Source organism: Pongo pygmaeus, chromosome 4, assembly GCF_028885625.2.
Source record: "Pongo pygmaeus isolate AG05252 chromosome 4, NHGRI_mPonPyg2-v2.0_pri, whole genome shotgun sequence".
NCBI lineage: Eukaryota > Metazoa > Chordata > Mammalia > Primates > Hominidae > Pongo > Pongo pygmaeus.
Window position 1 is genome coordinate 72517695 of NC_072377.2, and position 22970 is coordinate 72540664.

At 43.6% G+C, this 22970-nt stretch overlaps 1 protein-coding gene across 12 annotated transcripts in view; it reads left to right on the plus strand.

Annotated features, from left to right (window-relative positions):
• Positions 1–22164, plus strand: part of MAST4 (microtubule associated serine/threonine kinase family member 4) — a 569183-nt gene extending 547019 nt beyond the window's left edge. For 6 of the 12 annotated variants that reach the window (XM_054487547.2, XM_063664864.1, XM_054487548.2 and 3 more), the window contains 6 exons: positions 2029–2229; positions 5273–5502; positions 6095–6217; positions 13075–13211; positions 15234–15415; positions 15751–22164. In XM_054487547.2, the coding sequence (XP_054343522.1) occupies positions 2029–2229; positions 5273–5502; positions 6095–6217; positions 13075–13211; positions 15234–15415; positions 15751–19640 (4763 nt within the window). In that variant the 3' untranslated portion in view covers positions 19641–22164. The remainder of the gene's footprint in view (positions 1–2028; positions 2230–5272; positions 5503–6094; positions 6218–13074; positions 13212–15233; positions 15416–15750) is intronic. The other 6 variants (XM_054487549.2, XM_054487552.2, XM_054487554.2 and 3 more) reach the window with 1 other exon arrangement.
• The last annotated feature ends 806 nt before the right edge of the window (positions 22165–22970 follow it).

The following is a 22970-nucleotide window of genomic DNA, read 5'->3' on the forward strand; positions in this document are numbered from 1 at the left end:
AGAGAACGTTAAAGTGACATTATCTACCATTGGCAGAAAAGAAGCTCACGCTTATATGCAGTGCTGCAAAATGAGATGGCATAGGCAAGAGGGAGAGGTGACACAAGGTTGTATATCCACACTCTGGCATTTAGGGAAGTACAACTTTATACATGTTTCTGTTTTATCATGACTACATTGTGTTTGAAGCCGTGAAAAATAAACGTCTTGAAGTCTTAGGTGTAGGGGTCAAATGTATCCAACAATTACTCATTGTAAAGAGATTCAGCTTTTCATTTTATACTTGTCAGTGATCCCATCCAAACCAAATTACAAAGAAGGAAGTGTGTACCTTACTCAATGGGAAGCTTAAGTTTTGTGAGATGAGATTTATTACTTGCGAAGCAGTTTTTATCAAGACCTTCAGTAGCTGATTTCTGTAAGAAAATGGAATATTCTGTTAAATGAGAATGAGTTTAGCATATAGGAGTAAAAAGATTGATATTTGCCTTAAGGTTATCTCCCTTTGTTGGTCAGATGGGTGTTATGTGGAAGTCCATGAATCTTTTCCTGTACATATGCACAGTAGATGACCACAAAGTGTGCTATGCCTAAAGCTGCTGTCCAAGTTCCCAGCTACCCTTAGCCTAGACCACAGCTGTAAGATCTGAACTTTGTCCATGAGCTTGGGCCAAACTACAACCATACCGCTGAGTGGTGTATAGACAGCAGTATAAGAGAAACGCTAGTTAAGTCTAAGTCTAACTCTTTCCCAGGCAAACAGTGTCATATGGTCAGCACTTCGAAATGTGCTGGCCGCTCTTTCAAAGGATCGTTTATAATGGTGGTAATACTCTGCATGGATTGTATCTCTAAAGATGAAGAGACAGTTGATGATTTTAAACACATGGGGCTTACAGTGTAGCATGTAGAAGTAAAATGAGATGAGCATTGTCTCTCCTGGATGGACAAAAATGTGCTATCAATGATGTTTTTAAAGAAAAACAAGATAGAAAACCGATAACCTGGGAAAGAAAGAGTAGGACAAATCAAAAGGAATAGCTGTTCAGCTTCCTTCTGGGGGACTCAACATGTCACCCTGCTGCAGAGCTTTCTTTACCCTCGGCCTCTGCATCCACCAGACCAGCATCAGTGATGTTCCATTTCTGCACCCACCTCCATATTTATCCTCTCTTATGCTCCGTTGTTGAGGGAAGCCCTCATTTTTTTAAGTTAAAAATAACTCCAGTTTATATTAAAGATTAACAAAATTAAAAGTAAAGAAGGTGTGGTTTAGAGGGGAAAGGAAATAGCATGAGGGAGGATCAGCATATGATACGCTGGATTAAAAGCCAGGAGGATGAAGTGAGCTTGAGTAATGGAGGGAGTAATATCCTTTGTCTTGCTTGTCCTTTGAAATGTACAGGGAGCTTAGAATGAAAGGAGGCATATGGCCTGAGAAGTGAGAAGAGACACTTTAGGCACTTTTCTATCAGTTACTTGCCTCAGCCTAGTATGAGTTGTGTTCTAACAGCACAGATGTAAGTCTACAGGGAGTGATGAAAAAATGTCCATGGGTCAAAATTATGATTAACAGCATTGATAATGATAATCATCAGTATCATAAGGTAATCACAGTATAAAGTGGGTGGCCATGGTGTTTGGGAGGTAATATTTGATTCATGGCACAGCCTTTCATGGTATGGGGGGTAGGGGCACCAGAATTATCTCTGCAAGGTTTCAAAAATATAGATTGTTGAAAGAAACTAATTCCTCTGGTTAAATGGAGTCATGGATTGAGAATTAGCAGACTTGTGTACAGGTAGAATGAAGCCTGAATAGATGCCTCTTCCATCTCTTCCTCCTCCACGTCACCTTTCTCAAAGCAATCACATGTTGTTAATGTTTGCCTGACACTGTCTGGACTTACTGGCCACATAGGAGTATGTTCTCTGGCATTTACTCTTCCTGCTGTCTCTCTCTTCCCTTCTTCCCACCTCTCCTATCCTGGATTTTCCTGAACGTGTTTATCCCTTCTTCTTTGTACAGTTGGCAGTTTTTCAGAGCACTTGGATCAGATAAATGGACGAAGCGAGTGTGTGGACAGTACAGATAATTCCTCAAAGCCATCCAGTGAACCCGCTTCTCACATGGCTCGGCAGCGATTAGAAAGCACAGAAAAAAAGAAAATCTCGGGGAAAGTCACAAAGTCCCTCTCTGCCAGTGCTCTTTCCCTCATGATCCCAGGAGGTAGAGAGATACTACTTGCATGAAATTGTGTGATTTGTGCATGTGGTCCCGTCCCTCCTCTCCCAGTTTGGAATGCTGAATGAGATGCAAGATTGCTTGAAGTAATAACGGGTCATGTCCCAGGACAGCTCTTGAGAGCTTCTGCCTGCAGACTCTGAATTCTTCCTGCAGGATTTGTAGGGCCCCCAAGGAGCATTTTGGCCTATCTCATCTCACTTTCTGCACCAGGGGTACAAGAGAGGCTTCCTTCCCATGAAAGCTTGTTTCTGTTTTGTTTCCTTTCCTTTTCTTTTCTCTCTCCAAGTTAAATGATAAATTTTCCTTCCTTGAATAATTTTTTTCTCTAGACTATGTATAATTTATACACTTTATAGAGCTGTTTACAACATTTGTGTTGGAAAGCTAAGTATATAGTTTTTCTCATCTAATTAATGAGGAAAATAGTTAAGCTTTTCATTTCTGGAGATAGAGTCACAGACAGCATTGAAATTGTAGGTTTTCCCAACCCTGTCAGTTGAGCTATGCTTCCTCCTACTGGTAGCAAATCATCTGCCCTGTTTTGGAAAACTGGGCTTAATTAAGGTTTTGTTGCATTGTAGTATTTTCCCACAAACTGGTTTTGCCTCTACTGATCACTAATTCTGTAGTAATCCCACTGGCAGAAATGAAATATACACCCTGATGGTTGTGATATCACTCAAATGACAGCAAGAGAGTAAAATGGGACTTGAATTATATTGCAGATGGCTTGTTTTTGGAAGAATACAGATCATGTATAAAAGGGATTGTTTATGTTTTTAAAGTTTCATATTTGTGCAGAAAGCAATTTGACATAAACAAATGCTCATTTGGGAATAGTGCTCAATCTAGCAGATTCAGTTTCTGGGAGGTGTCCTGTTTAGCACCATAAAACAAACACCTGTATCCCTAGTCTGTGTGACTCTTCATAAGCTGAAGATGATGGTCCCGGTGCAGCTGCACAGACGGGAAGGTAAGTTGGATATGGGCCAGTGCAGTTTTGAAAGCTGGTGAGGAAGCCCGTACTTTGGTAGAATAAGGAAATTATTCAATTTGGGGAGATAAGGGAGACCATCAGAAGGTAAAGAAGTGGGGGCCTGGCCTTCCAGCAGTTTGGGATCTATGTGTGTCCACAGTGTCCTCCTCCCACCTGCATGTCTTGAAGTTCCCTGCCTGCCAGCATGCATCTCTTCACCTGTCCTTTGATTAGACAGAAGGGAGCCAGCAGAAGACAGCCAAGATGCTACATGAAGTCAGAGAGGGAAGGAGCATGGGTTGTGATACGGTTGGCTTTGCTCTTCTTTGAACAAGCGTAAGAATTGAAATAGTTGGGTAGTATGGATACTTTCAGCTTACGGTAGCCACAGTGGAACTCACCACACCCTGGTGAGCCTTCAGTAGCACTGGGAACTTTGTAGCCTGGCTCCAACTGAGCTCATGTTTAAACCGCAGCATGTTTTGTAGATTATTCTGCCTTTTCTCAAGTGCACACACACACACACACACAGTTTCACATGACCAGTTAAGATCTGTTTAGATTCACATAGATGAAACAGGGATATGAACTAAAAATAAAAGCATTCATTTCTGCTGCTATAACAAAATACTTTAGACTGGGTAAGGTATAAATAACAGAATTTGTTGATCACAGTTCTGGAGCCTGGGAAGTCCAAGATCAAGGTGGCGACAGTTTCAGCATCTGACGAGGGCTTGTTCCTCATGGACAGCACTTTCTCTATTTCCTCACATGGCAGAAGGGAAGAACGAGCTCTCTCCAGCCTCTTGTATAAGGCCACTAATTCATTTATGAGGGGCAGAGCCCTCATGACCTAATCACCTCCCAGAGGCCCCACCTCTTAAAACCATTACCTTGGGGGTTAGGTTTCAACATAGGAATTTTAGGGGGACACAAACATTCAGGGAATAGCAGTTTGCTTCTAAAACAAAGAAAGCAGTAGATTTGGTGTTTTGGAATATGCAATGAGATTCTCTTCAGGTTTCTCTATCTCACCTGCATTATCCTCTCAGAAACCTTATTAGAATTGCAAGTAATATATGAAGAGAATCAGTTGTCACCACAGTAATGTTATTCATTTATAGAGAAGTCACCACTTCATTGTTTTCCTGATTAAAATTTCTTTCCTTTTTTTTTTCTTTCTTTTTTTTTTTTTTTTTGAGATAGGGTCTTGCTCTGTCGCCTAGGCTGGAGTGCCATGGCACAGTCACGGCTCACTGCAGCCTCGACCTCCCAGGCTCAGGTGATCCTCTCACCTCAGTCTCCCAGGTAGCTGGGACTACAGGCACATGCCACCTTTCTGGCTAATTTTTTTGTATTATTGTAGAGACAGGGTTTAGCCATATTACCTGGCTGGTTTTGAACTCCTGGGCTCAAGCGACCAGCCCACCTTGGCCTCTTAAAAGTGCTGGGATTACAGGTGTGAGCAACTACACCCGGCCAGTTAAAATTCTTTAATCAGTATTCATTCAATAGCATTGTAGAAATCAGCTGGTAAATTGATAAATTGCTTTCCTGGCCATATGTGTTGAAAAGGACCATGTTAAAATTGTTTAGTGAAGAGTTTGGAATCCAGTATCTGTTAACATAATACATACGGTCTTCTCCACATGAAGACATACTTGAAATATACGCATCTATGATTTATTTCTTTACTTAAAATAAAACATTAAGTAAAAATGTCACAGCCAGAGGCTAATCTTTGTGGTGTCTTTTAATAAGCATAGAAACAAAAAAATTATAACATGAGAGTATTGAAATTTCTTTATCTTTCCTAACTGAAAAATTAGTTAAAATAGCAACACTCTTGAAGTTTGACAGTTTTGGAATTCATGCTAGTTACTGATAGAAACATTTTTGTATTATTTCGTCTTCATTTTGCTATTGGAAACAAATGGATTTGTATTGTGACTATGCCCCCAGTCCTGGCAGGGCTCATGGGGTGAGGGTTGCCTGCATGGATGCTTGTGTGAGCCACATGGGCTTTGATGACTGGCTTCTTTGTTACAGATATGTTTGCTGTTTCCCCTCTGGGAAGTCCAATGTCTCCCCATTCCCTGTCCTCGGACCCTTCTTCTTCACGAGATTCCTCTCCCAGCCGAGATTCCTCAGCAGCTTCTGCCAGTCCACATCAGCCGATTGTGATCCACAGTTCGGGGAAGAACTACGGCTTTACCATCCGAGCCATCCGGGTGTATGTGGGAGACAGTGACATCTATACAGTACACCATATCGTCTGGGTAAGACCTGCATGTCTCACACTTGGGATTTTTCATTTCCAGCCAAGCTGGAGAGTGGATAGCTTGGCTGATAAATAGCAAATATATTTACTTTTAAGCTTGCATTTGCAACCTGTTTCATTTTCCTTTTAGAGCTCCATCTCTGTATGTATACGGTGGAATTGAATTTAGCAAAAACGAATATCTCATAATTCTGTCCAGTTTTCATATTTGATTGTTCTTTCTTACATACCAAGCTGGCTGACATAGTCAAAGGCAATCCTATTTCCATCCTTCTTTTATTTTATCATTTTTTCCTAGCCTTCTTTTTAAAAATGACCTTCTCAAATCACCTGAAATGTTTTGGTCATTCATTTTTTTTTTCTTTGTGGCTCTGGTACTTTCAGTCTGAATCACCTGAAAATTTCTAAGTACCATAGAAAGTTTCCTATTTTAGAATAATGATAGAATAGGAATAGTAAACATACCTGTTAGATTTTCTATTAGAGGCTTAGGACATTTGCTAATTAACTCATTATTCTTCCAGAAGACACAGTAGGTGTTAGAGTTGTCATTTGTTTGCCTACAAATATCCTCTCCTCTTGGACTTTAGAATGTAGAAGAAGGAAGTCCGGCATGCCAGGCAGGACTGAAGGCTGGAGATCTTATCACACACATCAATGGAGAACCAGTGCATGGACTTGTCCACACAGAAGTTATAGAACTCCTACTGAAGGTATTGTATGTTTTATGTCAGGGCCATGCTGATGAGACAGGCAGCCCAAAGGGGCTAGTACCAGGAGATTGATTTCCCTGTGTCATACCCATGTCTGATTACTGAGAAAGTATTCAGTACTCTCAAGTTTAAAGACAAAGATATTATGAATTCTCTGGTTTTATGTCATGAAATAATGTCCTTATATCTGCATACTCATTCCCTAATTTAATTTTGCTTCTCATTCTAAATCGTAAGTAGTAAGAATTCTGTTTGTTTATATACCTTACACAGTGACATCTATTTGGGAGTCACCTATCCTAAAGGTGACTTTCTTCAGGAACTTCTAACAGGTTTCATTCTAGTATACTAGAAGACAAAATTGTATTAAACTGTGAGGTTTGATCTGAAGGTTTAGTCTGAGAATTAGAGTTCCTTTGAAAGACAAAATTGTAAATATATACACATGTACTATAAATTATAAAAAATAAGTGGTACTGAAAGAAGTTCTAGCAATTATTAGGCCTCCCTCCCCACCATACAAATTAACTGAAGTAGGGATCAATTTCTATTTAAAATGTAAGCTGAGTAGAGTCTGTAGAGTCAGAAGGTCACAGGAAGCATGACTGTAAATGGAGAGAGAGAAGGGACACACACTGATCCTCTCAGATAGTTCTCAGGTAGTTCTGTTCAGTTATTTGATTTGTCTTCTTCATTCTTTATAGCAGCGTTGTATTTTACGCAGAACAGCTCCTTCGACAGCATATCTCTAGATAGTATGATATGTCTGTTCACAACATCAGAATAAGAAATAATATACTGAAATATATATATTGAGAAGTATACATTTGCTTATTTTGCTGAGACATAATTGATCACTTTCATGTTTTATTTTGTAAAGTATTTTAATAGAATTCTGTATTTTAAAACTTCTCTTCCTGCTTCTATGAAATTTGAATGTGTATTTCCCCTAGAGGACTCTGGCAAGGTCTCTTAGCAGACTCAGATGATCCCATTTCTATTGTCTTGCCATCATCCGGCTATGGAGCACCTTGCACAACCCAGAGCCTTCATTTCTGGATGCAGTCGATGTGTGTCACTGAAACTGCTTAAACATAGTGGAGTGGAGAGCCATTGGCACCCTTTGAAGCCATGGTGTACTCTGTCACAAATCCAAAGAACATCCTGCCTGTGTTCATAAAGGAAGCACTCAAGAGGAGTAAGCAATGTCATGAAACCAAGAGGATACAAGGGATTTAATTATCTTCCCAGTGAACTGTGTAATCATGCAGCTTCCTTCCAAATTTAACCAGTGACTCTTGAAATCAGAGTATTAAGTGACTAGTGTCAGTGCTGGGCTCCTGTGTGCCTTCATTGGTTTAACAGCAGGGAAGTTGGCTGTATTATGGTACTCTCAAATGCTGTTTACACAGTGTTTTATACTTGCAAAGGACTTTACGGAATGTCGTGGCAGTCTCAGAGAAAGGTGGAGAAGTCCTGACAGAGGGGTGTAGGTGTATGTTTAGAACTGCATGACTACCTGTATAGTGTTTGTCTTTTGGATTATGAATATAGTAAGCATTTTCCATGTTTCATAGATTCACATTTGGTCTTGTTTACCTTCACAACTTCAAAGTGAACCTGCTATGGGAGCACTGTCTTCCATGCATAAGCAAACTTGTCCAAAGTCACTCAGCATCCTCGATTCATGGAATTATAAAATGTGATGGTTATCCAGTTCAGCTCCCCACTGGCTATGTGAATCCCTGACAGTGTCCTCCTTCAGCTTTACCTCAAAGCTTTCCTGCCATGAGGAAAGCTTTTAGACAGCATCAGTCTTTCTAAAAACAACTTTTTAAGTAGACTGAGGTCATTCTTCACCCACTAGCATTACAGGTGGAGACGATACTTGGCCCAGTCCCGTTACCTGTTCCAGTTAGCCAGGCTTAACTTCTGTGATCTAAGAAACTTTCTTTTCAACCAAGTTGCTTTTTAAGTATAGCATTAGTTTAAATCCCCAGTGCATAGGAGAAGCCGTAAAATTTTACCAGCCTCTGCTTCAGAAATTTCCTTTCCATGGACACTGGGGAGCTTCAGTGTACTAAAATGGGGGCCATCAAATAGCTTGATTACCATCCTCCCATATCTGTCAAACCCCTGATATGCACAGAGCCTTGTGCAAAATACTGCAAGGGCCAAACAAAAATAACACATAAGGGCCAGGCACAGTGGCTCATGCCCATAATCCCAGCACTTTGGGAGGCCGAGGTGGGGGGATCACGAGGTCAGGAGTTCAAGACCAGCCTGGCCAAGATGTTGAAACCCCATCTCTACTAAAAGTACAAAAATTAGCTGGGAGTGGTGGTGGGCGCCTGTAATCCCAGCTACTCAGGAGGCTGAGACAGAGAATTTCTTGAACCCGGGAGGCGGAGGTTGCAGTGAGCCAAGATAGCGCCACTGCACTCCAGCCTGGGCGACAGAGTGAGATTCCGTCTCAAGAAAAAAAAAAAGACACATAAGGATAATAGTTGTTGGGGCAAGAGCTCTTGATGCCTGCCACACTCTTGTCAGTGGTTTTACGGGAACAAACGCATGTAATCCAAACAGTTACCTTCTGAGGTAGGTGCTATAAATATAAATGTTCCCATTTCACAGGTGAAAAAAACAAAAGCAGAAGAAGATAACAAAGCAATCTAAGCTTATCTGCTGGAAAGGAGTATAAGATGATTTGCACCCAGGTGGTGTAGCTCCGGAGCCTGCACTTTCCACTACCACAGCACACTGCTCTACATGTGTGCTGTACATACTCTCCAGCTGCCAGTAACTTAAAGTCTAATGTTCACAGGGGGAAACAGTGGCCATACCAGGCTAAAATCAAAGTGTTCAACTTAAGTAACAGACTGTAAACACGGCAGAAGTTCCGAAAGAGGGATGACTTTTCTCCAGGGTGGACAGGAATGGCGTCAAAGAATTGAGGGTTATCTGTGCAAGGCTTTGATGGATGAGTGGCAATTCAATATATAGTCAGGGGTGCGGGATAGTCTAGGCCAAAGGATGAGGTGTGTAAACATGAGGACAGGAGATCTCAAGGTTTATGAATTATACAAGTGAACCAGCAGGCTGAAGCCTCGGTTAATGTGAGGATACAGTGTGCAAGATGGCCAAGATTGGGTAGTGAAGGGGTTGAGGCCGCAGGGATGCAGTGGGCCCATCTCCCATCTATATTTTCCAGAGAAGGAAATGCAAAAACAGTCGTTTGGTGAGTTACCCAGGGCCAAACTGATAAGTTAACTTAGAGCCAGACCCAGAGAAGAAATTGGACAGCCTGACTTCTGCTATTGTATTCAATTCCGGCAACTTGAAATAATTTTCTTCACACTGTGCACCAGTCATGAAAATAGTTTAAAGTAAAAGTGAATTAATTGAACATTCAACAGTCTGCCAGCTGCATTTTTGTTATTTTTTAAGCAAGTGCTACAGAAATTCTTCTATACAAGGTCAGTCATTAACCAAGAGAAGTTAATTGTGGGTAAATCGACCTAGTAAGCCACCTTGAGCAGTTCAGGTAGCACTCGCTGTAGCTGGATGGATCCACCAGGTGGCAGGCTTCACAAATCTCACCTATCATTTTTCCAATCATTTACCATTTTTGTAACCATTAATGCTTCCAACCTAATTATTGTACCCTGCATCCTTTGTGTCTGTATTTCCCCTTAGAGAAGTTGTCTTTGGCATATGCCTGTAAGTTAAATGAATTTTCCTCTGGAACAGCCATGTGTGGAGACAAGACAGAACTGGGCTTGGTCTTTATAGGGGTAGGAGCATTTGTACTGAGTCTAGTGATGTGCTGTCATTTAGCAAGCCCTGGTCTTCACTATTTTCTGATGATAAGTATGTTGAGGATTTATATGTGTCTCATACAATTTTATATGTTTATGGCTCCTTCATTTTATCTTGACAGTCTTATACTTTGACCATGCCACATGTCAATCAAATGCCTGTTTCCCTTACCGCCACTCATTAAGTACCAGCTATGCACTGTGCCAGGCTCAGGAGAGGTGGAGAGGACTGGGGGGCATTCCCTGCCCACATGGAGCGGGGTTTGGTAGGAGGAGCGTTGGGTGTGAGCAGCAAGAGAGCCAGCGTGGGCTCTTCCACTGGACTCTCAGTGACCTTGGGAAACAAGAACCTTGTTGTCTGTTGTCTCAGAATCCGTTTTCTTCACCTGTAAAGGAAGGATAACAAACTCTTCCAGGCCATGAGGGTAAAACAAACAACCCTTATGCTTGTTTGTGAAAATAAATTTAGAGAATATATATGAAAATGGTTTAAAAATAAATATATGCTTTTAAAAAGTCAACCCTGAATTGTATTAGAAAAGAGTGGAACTGGATTCCAGCTCTAGTGGCACACATGATAGAATAGCCCCAGTGATCATTATGGTTCTGCACGTCCACTCTCTGCATATGGAAGAGGACTGAAGAAACATCAGTGACACAGGAACTCGCCATGCTTGTTGCCCCTTTCCTTCACCACAGGAAATACTAAAATTTCAGCATGGCCTCAATTTGTGAAGACAAGACCCCAGTCCAATAAACCTTCAATGGTAGACCTTACATACTTACAAAATGATTTTTCTCATTAAAGAACAAATAGAATGCAATCTCTACTATCAGATAAAGGTTTATTTTTAATGTTTTGGGGCTTGCATAAAGAATGTTTATTATTTTGCAATAGAAAACAAAATAAACTTTTTTCTCTTGTTGAAGTTAAAGCCCCCTTTCCCTAAAGTATTTCCTGCAAATATGACATTAGGTATGAAAGTATATTGTCTTCAACATACACAGAATTCTAAGTCAGCCGTGGTTGTGTGCTCCTGTAATCCCAGCTACTCAGAGGGTGAGGCAGGAGGACTGCTTGAGCCCAGGAGTTTGAGGCTGTGGTGAGCTGTGATCACACCACTGCACTCCAACCTGGGCAACAGAGCAAGACCCCATCTCAAAAAAATTTTTTTTAATTAAAAAAAATTAAAGAACTCTAAAACTAATAATAAAATACTAAGACTTTCCAATAAACTGGATGTAAGACTGAATAAATCATTTCTTAAAGAAATACAAATAACCAAACTAAATAAGGGACAACATCAAACTGTGTAAGAATTTAAACATAGAAAATAATCAGCTGGGCACGGTAGCTCACGCCTGTAATCCCAGCACTTTGGGAGGCCAACACAGGCAGATCGCCTGAGGTCAGGAGTTCAAGACCAGCCTGACCAACATGGAGAAACCCCGTCTTTACTAAAAATACAAAATTAGCCAGGCCTGGTTGCACATGCCTGTAATCCCAGCTACCTGGGAGGCTGAGGCAGGAGAATCACTTGAACCTGGGAGGCAGAGGTTGCAGTGAGCCGAGATCGTGCCATTGCACTCCAGCCTGGGCAACAAGAGCAAAACTGTGTCTCAAAAAACAAAAAAAAAGAGAACAATAGCAGTAAGGAAATATTACATAATTTTGATTCACCCATCTGATAGGATATATTGCTCAGCTAGTAAAAATCATGTTTTTAAAGATTATTTAATGATAAAGGGAAAATTTTTCCAAATTATATAATGTGCAATGAAAAAGCAACATAAAGCTGTAAACTGAGATTTAAATTAGTTATAAAGCATGTGTACATATGTGCCTGTTTACACATGCGTGAGAAAAGACCAGCAGGAAATATACTGAAATATGACTAGTGGTTGGGTGGTAAGCTTCTCAATGTTTTTTTTAATACTTTCCTATTGTCTTCTTACTGTAGCATGGATTACTTCCCAAATCAAGGGGGAAGGTAGATGCTATCTTTAAGACAGTCATTCCCTGTCTTTTCAGTCCTCTGCTGCCACCACACGTAACTCCCCCTAACTCCCCTTCACTTGGTACCATGTTGAGCTGAGCTCTAGGTATCTTCCAGGCATGGGCCTTTAAAAAGATCCTTTTTCTTGTACCTCTTGTACTTTCATGGTAATCGGAGCCATCTGTGACCTTGAAAGGACAGGTTTCTCCCCTGGTTATTATGAAATTCAGGAAGGGTAATTGATGCCAGGGACTACCCACCTGCCCAGGGCCCCCCTCGGCCTGACTGCTAACTCCACGCTCAGTTCCATCCCTAGAGGCTGCCCAGCAAGCCCCTTCCCAGGATTGAGAGAAAGGACACCGAAACTCACCAGAAATTACCTTACCCTGTATGACTTGGTTAAAAAGAGGTTTCCTACTGGCTGGCATAAATGTTCCAGCTCTGCAAACTGACAGGTTTTATGGTGATAGAAAAGGAGCCTTTTAAAATAATTAAAAATAAAAGTCTCATTCGGTTTTGTTACTCTACAATTTTTAGGCCAAAGGAAAAACACAAAAAGGAGAAAAAAGAAAAATCAACGAAGAGCAGCCAGCCACTGGGCACATTAATACTTAATACCTGTGGAAGAAGTAGTTATCTTATTTATAGTGTTCTTTCCTGGTGTTGCATTGGGTGCAAAAGGCTTTACAGACTTGCTCTCATGTGATCCTCAAATGAGCCCCAGGAGATAGGTAGGATTATATTGTTAATTGGTACAGGAAGTTGAGGGTAGGGAGGGTAGCAGCCGGGTAAGGGCACAGTGCTTGCATTTGAACTCAGATCTGTGGACTCCAGAGCTCACCCTCTTAAAGAAACTTCATATTTTGCTTCCACCCAGTTTGTATTCTGGCAGGACTTCTTTGATTGAAGGGTTATTTAGAAACAAAAGGCCTTTTATATGTATGCTCCTTTCTATTTGTATTTGTCTATGAACCTCTCATCTCTGTTCTGATCTTGCTTCTTCACAGCATTTCCCTTTAATAACACCTCATCTTTTCTATAGAGTGGGAATAAGGTGTCAATCACTACTACCCCATTTGAAAACACATCAATCAAAACTGGACCAGCCAGGAGAAACAGCTATAAGAGCCGGATGGTGAGGCGGAGCAAGAAATCCAAGAAGAAAGAAAGTCTCGAAAGGTTAGTAAAATCAGTATTCTTTGTAAGTTTGGTGTATACCTATGTTGGGGAAAAGTTATCCCTTAATTAAATGCTTACATGTGAAGAAGATCTATTTTTCTGTGAGAAATTTTATGTTATGGTTCACATATATGTATACATTAAAGTCCCTATTCATAATAGCATTAATTTCCGTAGTAAAAGGATTTACATATTTACATTGTGGAAGGATTCAGATTGTTTTTTATCATGTGTGAATGTCAGGAAAAGCCCTTTGCTGTTTTTTAAGCCTCTTCACTTGATTTCAGTTGAGTTGGATGGAGGAACTGGATCTTCAGGCGGTTTTTAACATTAAATCTACATTTAAAATGTCCTTTACATTATCAAAAAACAAACAGTTGCTATTTTTAAAATGCCAGATATTCTAAAATTACCATATCTTTAAAGGTTCCGAATAAGCCTAGAAATAAAAGGGCTTTGTTTTACTCACTGAAAAATGAACTAGCTTATATACTTTTGTAGCCTGGGAAGCACTGATCAGTATCTTTTTGTGCTGCTTGCAGACACTAGCAAGAGGTATGTGTTTCTGGCAGGGCTGTTTCTTGCCAGGCAGCTCTCTGGGTGTGCCTCCTTTGCAATGCCACAGCATTTCTTTACCCAATTGGGCCTGATGAGTCACATCATATTAAAAGGATTTTTGATGATAGAAATGTAGAAAAACAAACAAACGAAAAACCATGTATTAACTCTGGGGGGAAAAATAAAGTTATACAAGAAAGGAACAGAATTATGTTTCATATGGCCCAGCTGTGAACATTATTTATAATATAAGATAAAATACCGGCCGTTTTTCTAGCCAGAAATTTTGCTTTCGCTATATTGGGAAGAATAGAAAAGGGGAAATATATTTGGTTGCAAAGTAGAAGGGGGTTGTATAAGAGATTAATTGTCATCTTTCATAGTAGAAAATCAACAGGTAATTTCTAAAACCGAAAAACTAAAAAATAGCAGTGTACAAACATTTAGCAATATGTAGACAAATGGGAGAAGAAACAGGTAAAAGAATACAAAGCGACTTCTTTGGGGAGTAGAGAAAAATTCGAGTAGAGGAGTTGCTGTTTTTCATTGTATGTTTATAGAACTATTTGGCTTTTTCACCCAAGTACATTTATTACTCTGATTAAAATTACACACACTCAAGATCTTCTCTTCTTTATTATTATGCTTTACATTTTGGCTGTGCTTTAAATCATTTAGAACAAATTGTTTCAAGGGCTAGCAACCAGAAACTTTCTGTTTTAAGCTTATGTGGAGTGGGTTAGATCTTACCATATATAGGCTTATATGGTAAAAGAACTTTGCACAGCCCGATGCCCTGCTAAGGTGTCAGAAGCTGTGATTTTGCCTTAAGATGTGCTCATTGAGTACCAAATCCGCATTTGCTTCTGCTGCAGTACAGTGTCTGCTGCCCTGCTGATACGATATGCTTCAGCTTCACCTTTCTCAGTTTTTCTATGTCGTTGTACAGCCTGCATTGTTGTTAGGAATATTCAAGAGCCCACAATGGAATAAGCACAGCAAATAGCCCTTCATTGGCCTCTGCCCAGCCTATCACCATTAAAGAATTTGATTTCCAATACAATGGTTTTGCTTCCAGAGGTTTACTTTGTATTATCTCTTAGTTAAGTTGTGTTCGCATATTTAGGGGTAGGTACTCAGAAGCTTTCAAGCAAAGAACATCCTCCTCATATACCTAACAAGTAAATGAATGTATTTTTAATACATTTTATATTTTTCCTATTTTCCCAGCTCTTCTTAAGTGTTTGGAATTGAGAGAGTCTCCATTGTCTACTATTAAATACTCTTCCTTTACATGTCATAAGAAAGTTTCTAATAGGAAAGTGGTGTTGTGCTCTTTAATAGGATCTGCTGTTGTATCCCTGTCCCTCACACGGAGTTATTGAACTGAGCACACTGGTATTTTGGGGAGGCAGCAGTAGATCTGAAAGAAGACTCAACAATTTTTTCCTGTTTTTGCTGTAGGAGGAGATCTCTTTTCAAAAAGCTAGCCAAGCAGCCTTCTCCTTTACTCCACACCAGCCGAAGTTTCTCCTGCTTGAACAGATCCCTGTCATCGGGTGAGAGCCTCCCAGGTTCCCCCACTCATAGCTTGTCTCCCCGGTCTCCAACACCAAGCTACCGCTCCACCCCTGACTTCCCATCTGGTGAGTGAGTCTCCTGGTCTAAAGTCATGTGAGGTCCCCAAAAAACATGAAGCTTGTTCCAGCTGAAAGAAAGCAGGTTGAAGGTGTAAATTATAAAGACAGATTTATAGAGAGGTCATAAGATGTGGCTATTCTGACCAATCAAATAAGTCAAGAAGTATGGGGCTAAACCCTGGTCTGGAGAGGTTTATCTGAAAAGTGTTTATTCCATTAGTTAAATGCTGAGACAATTTGCTGACCTTACCTGGCCTTACCTAATACAGTATGGGCTACAACTGTGAAAAAAAGGGGAAAATGACCATGGATGCTCACAGCCTTCTGTTTTCCATCCACAGGTACTAATTCCTCCCAGAGCAGCTCCCCTAGTTCTAGTGCCCCCAATTCCCCAGCAGGGTCCGGGCACATCCGGCCCAGCACTCTCCACGGTCTTGCACCCAAACTCGGTGGGCAGCGGTACCGGTCCGGAAGGCGAAAGTCCGCCGGCAACATCCCACTGTCCCCGCTTGCCCGGACGCCCTCTCCAACCCCGCAACCCACCTCCCCGCAGCGGTCACCATCTCCTCTTCTGGGACACTCACTGGGCAATTCCAAGATCGCGCAAGCCTTTCCCAGCAAGATGCACTCCCCGCCCACCATCGTCAGACACATCGTGAGGCCCAAGAGTGCGGAGCCCCCCAGGTCCCCGCTGCTCAAGCGCGTGCAGTCCGAGGAGAAGCTGTCGCCCTCTTACGGCAGTGACAAGAAGCACCTGTGCTCCCGCAAGCACAGCCTGGAGGTGACCCAAGAGGAGGTGCAGCGGGAGCAGTCCCAGCGGGAGGCGCCGCTGCAGAGCTTGGACGAGAACATGTGCGACGTGCCGCCGCTCAGCCGCGCCCGGCCCGTGGAGCAAGGCTGCCTGAAACGCCCGGTCTCCCGGAAGCTGGGCCGCCAGGAGTCTGTGGACGACCTGGACCGCGACAAGCTGAAGGCCAAGGTGGTGGTGAAGAAGCCAGACGGCTTCCCAGAGAAACAGGAATCCCACCAGAAATCCCATGGACCCGGGAGTGATTTGGAAAACTTCTCTCTGTTTAAGCTGGAAGAGAGAGAGAAGAAAATCTATCCGAAGGCTGTGGAAAGGTCAAGTCCTTTTGAAAACAAAGTGTCTATGCAGGAGGCGCCACTGCTGGGCAGCCTGCTGAAGGACGCTCTTCACAAGCAGGCCAGCGTGCGCGCCAGCGAGGGTGCGACATCGGATGGCCCGGTGCCTGCGGAGCACGGCCAGGGTGGTGGGGACTTCAGACGGGCCCCCGCTCCTGGCACCCTCCAGGATGGTCTCTGCCACTCCCTCGACAGGGGCATCTCTGGGAAGGGGGAAGGCACGGAGAAGGCCTCCCAGGCCAAGGAGCTTCTCCGATGTGAGAAGTTAGACAGCAAGCTGGCCAACATCGATTACCTCCGAAAGAAAATGTCACTTGAGGACAAAGAGGACAACCTCTGCCCTGTGCTGAAGCCCAAGATGACAGCTAGTGCCCACGAATGCCTGCCAGGGAACCCAGTCCGACCCATGGGTGGGCAGCAGGAGCCCCCGCCAGCTTCTGAGAGCCGAGCTTTTGTCAGCAGCACTCATGCAGCTCAGATGAGCGCCGTCTCTTTTGTTCCCCTCAAGGCCTTAACAGGCCGGGTGGACAGTGGAACGGAGAAGCCTGGCTTGGTTGCTCCTGAGTCCCCTGTTAGGAAGAGCCCCTCCGAGTATAAGCTGGAAGGTAGGTCTGTCTCATGCCTGAAGCCGATTGAGGGCACTCTGGACATTGCTCTCCTGTCCGGACCTCAGGCCTCCAAGACAGAACTGCCTTCCCCGGAGTCTGCACAGAGCCCCAGCCCAGGTGGTGATGTGAGGCCCTCTGTGCCACCAGCTCTCCCCAGCAGCAGTGGGAAAAAGAGTGATACCACCAGTGCAAGAGAGCTTTCTCCTTCCAGCTTAAAGATGAATAAATCCTACCTGTTGGAGCCTCGGTTCCTGCCCCCCAGCCGGGGTCTCCAGAATTCACCAGCAGTTTCCCTGCCTGACCCGGAGTTAAAGAGGGACAGGAAAGGTCCCCATCCTATTGCCAGGAGCCCCGCAACAGTCATGGAAAGCAATCCCCAACAGAGAGAAGGCAGCTCCCCTAAACACCAAGACCACACCACCGACCCCAAGCTTCTGACCTGCCTGGGGCAGAACCTCCACAGCGCTGACCTGGCCAGGCCACGCTGCCCGCTCCCACCTGAAGCTTCCCCGTCAAGGGAGAGGCCAGGCCTGAGGGAATCGTCTGAAAGAGGCCCTCCCACAGCCAGAAGCGAGCGCTCTGCTGTGAGGGCTGACACAGGCAGAGAGCCCTCCATGGAACTGTGCTTTCCAGAAACTGCGAAAACCAGTGACAACTGCAAAAATCTCCTCTCTCTGGGAAGGACCCACCCAGATTTCTATACACAGACCCAGGCCATGGAGAAAGCATGGGCGCCGGGTGGGAAAACGAACCACAAAGATGGCCCAGATGAGGCGAGGTCCCCGCCCAGAGACGACAACTCTCTGCACTCAGCTGGAATTCCCTGTGAGAAGGAGCTGGGCAAGGTGAGGCGTGGCGTGGAACCCAAGCCCGAAGCCTTTCTTGCCAGGCGGTCTCTGCAGCCACCTGGAATTGAGAGAGAGAAGAGTGAAAAGCTGCCCAGTTTCCCATCTTTGCAGAAAGATGGTGCCGAGGAACCTGAAAAGAAGGAGCAGCCTCTACAAAGGCATCCCAGCAGCATCCCTCCGCCCCCTCTCACGGCCAAAGACCTGTCCAGCCCGGCTGCCAGGCAGCATTGCAGTTCCCCAAGCCACGCTTCTGGCAGAGAGCCGGGGGCCAAGCCCAGCACTGCAGAGCCCAGCCCGAGCCCCCAGGACCCTCCCAAGCCTGTTGCTGCGCACAGTGAAAGTAGCAGCCACAAGCCCCGGCCTGGCCCTGACCCGGGCCCTCCAAAGACTAAGCACCCCGACCGGTCCCTCTCCTCTCAGAAACCAAGTGTCGGGGCCACAAAGGGCAAAGAGCCTGCCACTCAGTCCCTCGGGGGCTCTAGCAGAGAGGGGAAAGGCCACAGTAAGAGTGGGCCGGATGTGTTTCCTGCTACCCTAGGCTCCCAGAACAAAGCCAGCGCTGGGATTGGCCAGGGAGAAAGTGGGCCCTCTGTCCCACTGCACACTGACAAGGGTCCTCTAGACGCCAAGCCACAACCCACCAGTGGTGGGCGGCCCCTGCAGGTGCTGGAGAAGCCTGTGCATTTGCCAAGGCCGGGACACCCAGGGCCTAGTGAGCCAGCGGACCAGAAACTGTCCGCTGTTGGTGAAAAGCAAACCCTGTCTCCAAAGCACCCCAAACCATCCACTGTGAAAGACTGCCCCACCCTGTGCAAACAGACAGACAAAAGCCCGAGTCAGCCGGCCGCCAACACCGACAGAAGGGCGGAAGGGAAGAAATGCACTGAAGCACTTTATGCTCCAGCAGAGGGCGACAAGCTCGAGGCTGGCCTTTCTTTTGCGCATAGCGAGGCCCGGTTGAAAGGCGTGGAGCGGCCAGCCGCGGGGGTGGGGAAGGGCTTCCCTGAGGCCAGAGGGAAAGGGCCCGGTCCCCAGAAGCCACCGGCGGAGGCAGACAAGCCCAATGGCATGAAACGGTCCCCTTCAGCCACTGGGCAGAGTTCTTTCCGATCCACGGCCCTCCCGGAAAAGTCTCTGAGCTGCTCCTCCAGCTTCCCTGAAACCAGGGCCGGAGTTAGAGAGGCCTCTGCAGCCAGCAGCGGCACCTCTTCTGCCAAGGCCGCCAGCGGCGTGCTGGAGCTTCTAGCCCCCAGCAACAGGGACCATAGGAAGGCTCAGCCGGCCGGGGAGGGCCGAACCCACATGACAAAGAGTGACTCCCTGCCCTCCTTCAGGGTCTCCACCCTGCCTCTGGAGTCACACCACCCCGACCCAAACACCATGGGCGGAGCCAGCCACCGGGACAGGGCTCTCTTGGTGACTGCCACCGTAGGGGAAACCAAAGGGAAGGACCCTGCCCCAGCCCAGCCTCCCCCAGCTAGGAAACAGAATGTGGGCAGAGACGTGACCAAGCCATCCCCAGCCCCAAACACTGACCGCCCCATCTCCCTTTCTAATGAGAAGGACTTTGTGGTACGGCAGAGGCGGGGAAAAGAGAGTTTGCGTAGCAGCCCTCACAAAAAGGCCTTGTAACGGGGAGGGCCCCGGGGCAGGACTGTGGAGACCCGTCGTTAACGGGCGACTGTCTTGACTACCTTCAAAACCAGCACTGTGTGGGAATGTCCGCCAGGCAGAGCTCGGAGCCTCATTGAGACACGTGAGAGAGAAAGACAAAAGAGGGGACCTTCTTCCAGATGCCTTCCCAGTTGTAACCGGTAAAACTGTCACCAGATAGTGTTTGTACCAAAAAAAAAAAAAAAAAAAAAATTACCTTTACAGTTGAGGGTTGTTGAGGAAAATGATTTTCTCTGTAAATATATAGCATCGTGTTTGGTTTGGGATGTAGAGTCTATACCTGGCTGCTGATTGCGTCGTTTACTACAGTTTTTTTTAAATAAGATTTTTGCTTTACCATTTATCATAATGTAGTAATGAAGCAAAATGGTCAAAACGGTGTGTGTGAACAGAGATACACCCATATTCGTGTATATACACATCCACCTACATGTTTTGGTCTGTGGTTTAAGAGACTATTTCAAAGTTCCATTTTTATAAGCTAAAACATTTTAAGTAAAGATGGAAGAAAGCCCTAAACACAGTAGATTGTGAGTTTTTATGTGTATTTTAATCAGAGTTTCTGATAGTACTGTATCTGGCTACCTATATTTCCAGATCTAAAGCAAGAACTACTCTAAGTACTGCATTTGGAATCCTCCTCCATTAGGTATGGCCAGGACAAGTGGAGCTAGCCATTTTCATTATACAGCCATCCCAATGGACACTGGATCCCTAGTCCAACTGTCTAAAAGGCTAGTTGTTCCTTTCTGTGGCTGTGGATGTCTGGCCTTCACCTGAGGTAGAGTGGGGACTATAAACACACATCAACTTTCTTTGTTTGCTTTCTTTTCCTTCTTTTCAAACTCTTAAACTCAGGCCTTTATGCTGTGGGTGACTAGTCCAAGAAGCACACATTTTGTAGTAGTCCTGCACCAGCCCTGCTCTTGAATAAAAAGGAAAACTACTGGCTGCACCCAAATCTTCTAGTACTTGAGTAATAAGCATCAGGCATTGGAAGAGGTTTTAAATTTGCTTTTTTGAGGAAAAGAACTGGGGGTGGATTTTGGCATCGTAGCATATCGATTAAGGAATAATCAGGACATCAGATACATTTTAATACATAGCTGGGGCCTTATGTTGTAGATGAAGCTTGCTGTTTTTAGCAAGTTCCTGGGTTTCACATTCATTTCTGATGCATCTAGTAGCTCCACACATTTCATAACCTGATCTCTTTATTTGTATGCAAAAAATACTGTCTTAATACAGAGCAGCATTTTTGTAACAAAGAGACTCCCTGGAGCTATTTGGTGCTTGAATGTGACCATCCTTTTTACTTTTGCTAAGCCTTATTTAAATTTTGTATACCGTGGAATATGTAGAATGTGTCAAATCATTTTAGTGCTGAAGGCTTTTGATTTTTTGTTTTTGTTTTTGTTGTTGCAGTTTCTTTGGTGGCTTGTTTTGTATTGTAAGATGGCACTTGCTGATATAAGTACTAAGGCACTAAGAGAAAATACAGATAAGTATTTATAAGTTGCTTGGGAACCATAGCAGAATTTGGTTTTGTAAGAGAAAAAAAATTACCAATAAATAACTAATCTAGCACCCAAACTCTCTAGGGGATGTCTTAGTATCTTCAGGCTATAAAATTTTTCATCTAAGCACAGCATCATCTTATGGCCTTATGGATTGTAAATCTTCTAGTGAGGCTGTAAACTCCACTCTGAAAACAAAGGCATAACTTAACTGACTGCTCAGTTGTCCTTCGTTGTAAAATGAATTGGCATTGGGAAAAAGGAAAAAAACAAAAAAAGAAAAAGAAAAAAGCCTCCTCCTTGCTCCTAATTTTTTTTTTTCCATATGGTTTTAGCCATTCCCCATCACTATATTGTGAAGCTGTAAAAAAATATATATATATACTTTACAAGAGTTTAAATGGATTTCAAAACTGGTCTCAACATTTATAATACATATCTGTGTTTGGCAGTTGTCATAACCCAATCCTACATTCAGCCATCGGGACAGGTCTATCGGGGAGGTAGTTCATGGTTTACAAGCCTTTGCTTTTTAACTGTCCAGTTTCCTTTAAAGCACAACTAGCTATTTGTTTACAAATGATATTTTTATGTATATTTTGTATAGTGTATCATCATTTTTGCCAAATACGTTTTTCATTATGAATGAGTAAAGAGTACTTAAGGTTGCATTCATGTATTACATGTTTGTTGTTGTAAACCTCTCCAATCAGCTGGTAGAAATTCTCCTCATTGTGTTCTGTTTGGTCAGTCTCTGTGTGATTGTAGGATGTGCTCCTTGGTAGTACTCCCAGCTGTAGATTTACCAGCTTAAAAGTTTGTTAGGATCTGTGCAATAAAGTGTTTGCAGTCTTATTTTCTCTAAGAAATTCCTTATGGACGTCATAATTGTTGTATATTGAACAAAATATTTATACTTATGCAGTTGCATAACATTGAAATAAAAATTTAGCATGAAAAGATAATGACTCGTAAGTTTTTTTCTAATATACTCATATACATTCCACCTCCAAAAAATATTACTGATTATTACTCTGGTATTATGGAAAGGATAGGTTTTTACAAATTACTTTTTGCTGAGTGGAACAGTTTGCCTTTTTTTAAAAAAAATGTACACAAATATTCTTCAACATTAAGTCCTTTAGCTGGGCATAGTGGTGCTCACTTGTAGTCCTAGTTACTTGGGAGTCTTAAGGCAGGAAGATGGCTTCAGCTAGGAGTTGGAGACCAACCTGGGCAACATAGACCCTATCTCTACAAAGACTTGAAAAATTAGCTGGGTATGGTGGTGTATGCCTATTGTCCCAGCTACTCAGGAGGCTGAGGTAGGAGAATTACTTGAACTCATAATTTCAAGGCTGCAGTGAACAAGCTATAATTGTGCCATTGCATTCCAGCCTGGGCAACAGAGCGAGACCCTATCTCCAAAAAAAAAAAAAAAGATTAAGTCCTCCTTTAACATCTTCCTACCAACCTTTTTCCTTGCCTGCAGAACTTACCAACTTCTACACTCACACTCACCATCTTCCCACACTCGGGGTCTTGAGTCTCCTTTCTGTCTGACACCACCACTACCTCCTCATTCTCTCACTAACTTGCTCCATCAATTACCATAGACTGCCTCAGCATTCTCTTTTTTCCTCCCCAACTGTCTCTTTCCTTTCAGAAAACCCTTTCTTTACCTGGCCTTTTCCCTCTGTCCCTTCTCAGGTGACATCCTACAAGAGGAGTCTGCAGTTAGTATTTTTGGGTCTTCACCCCTTTGAAACCT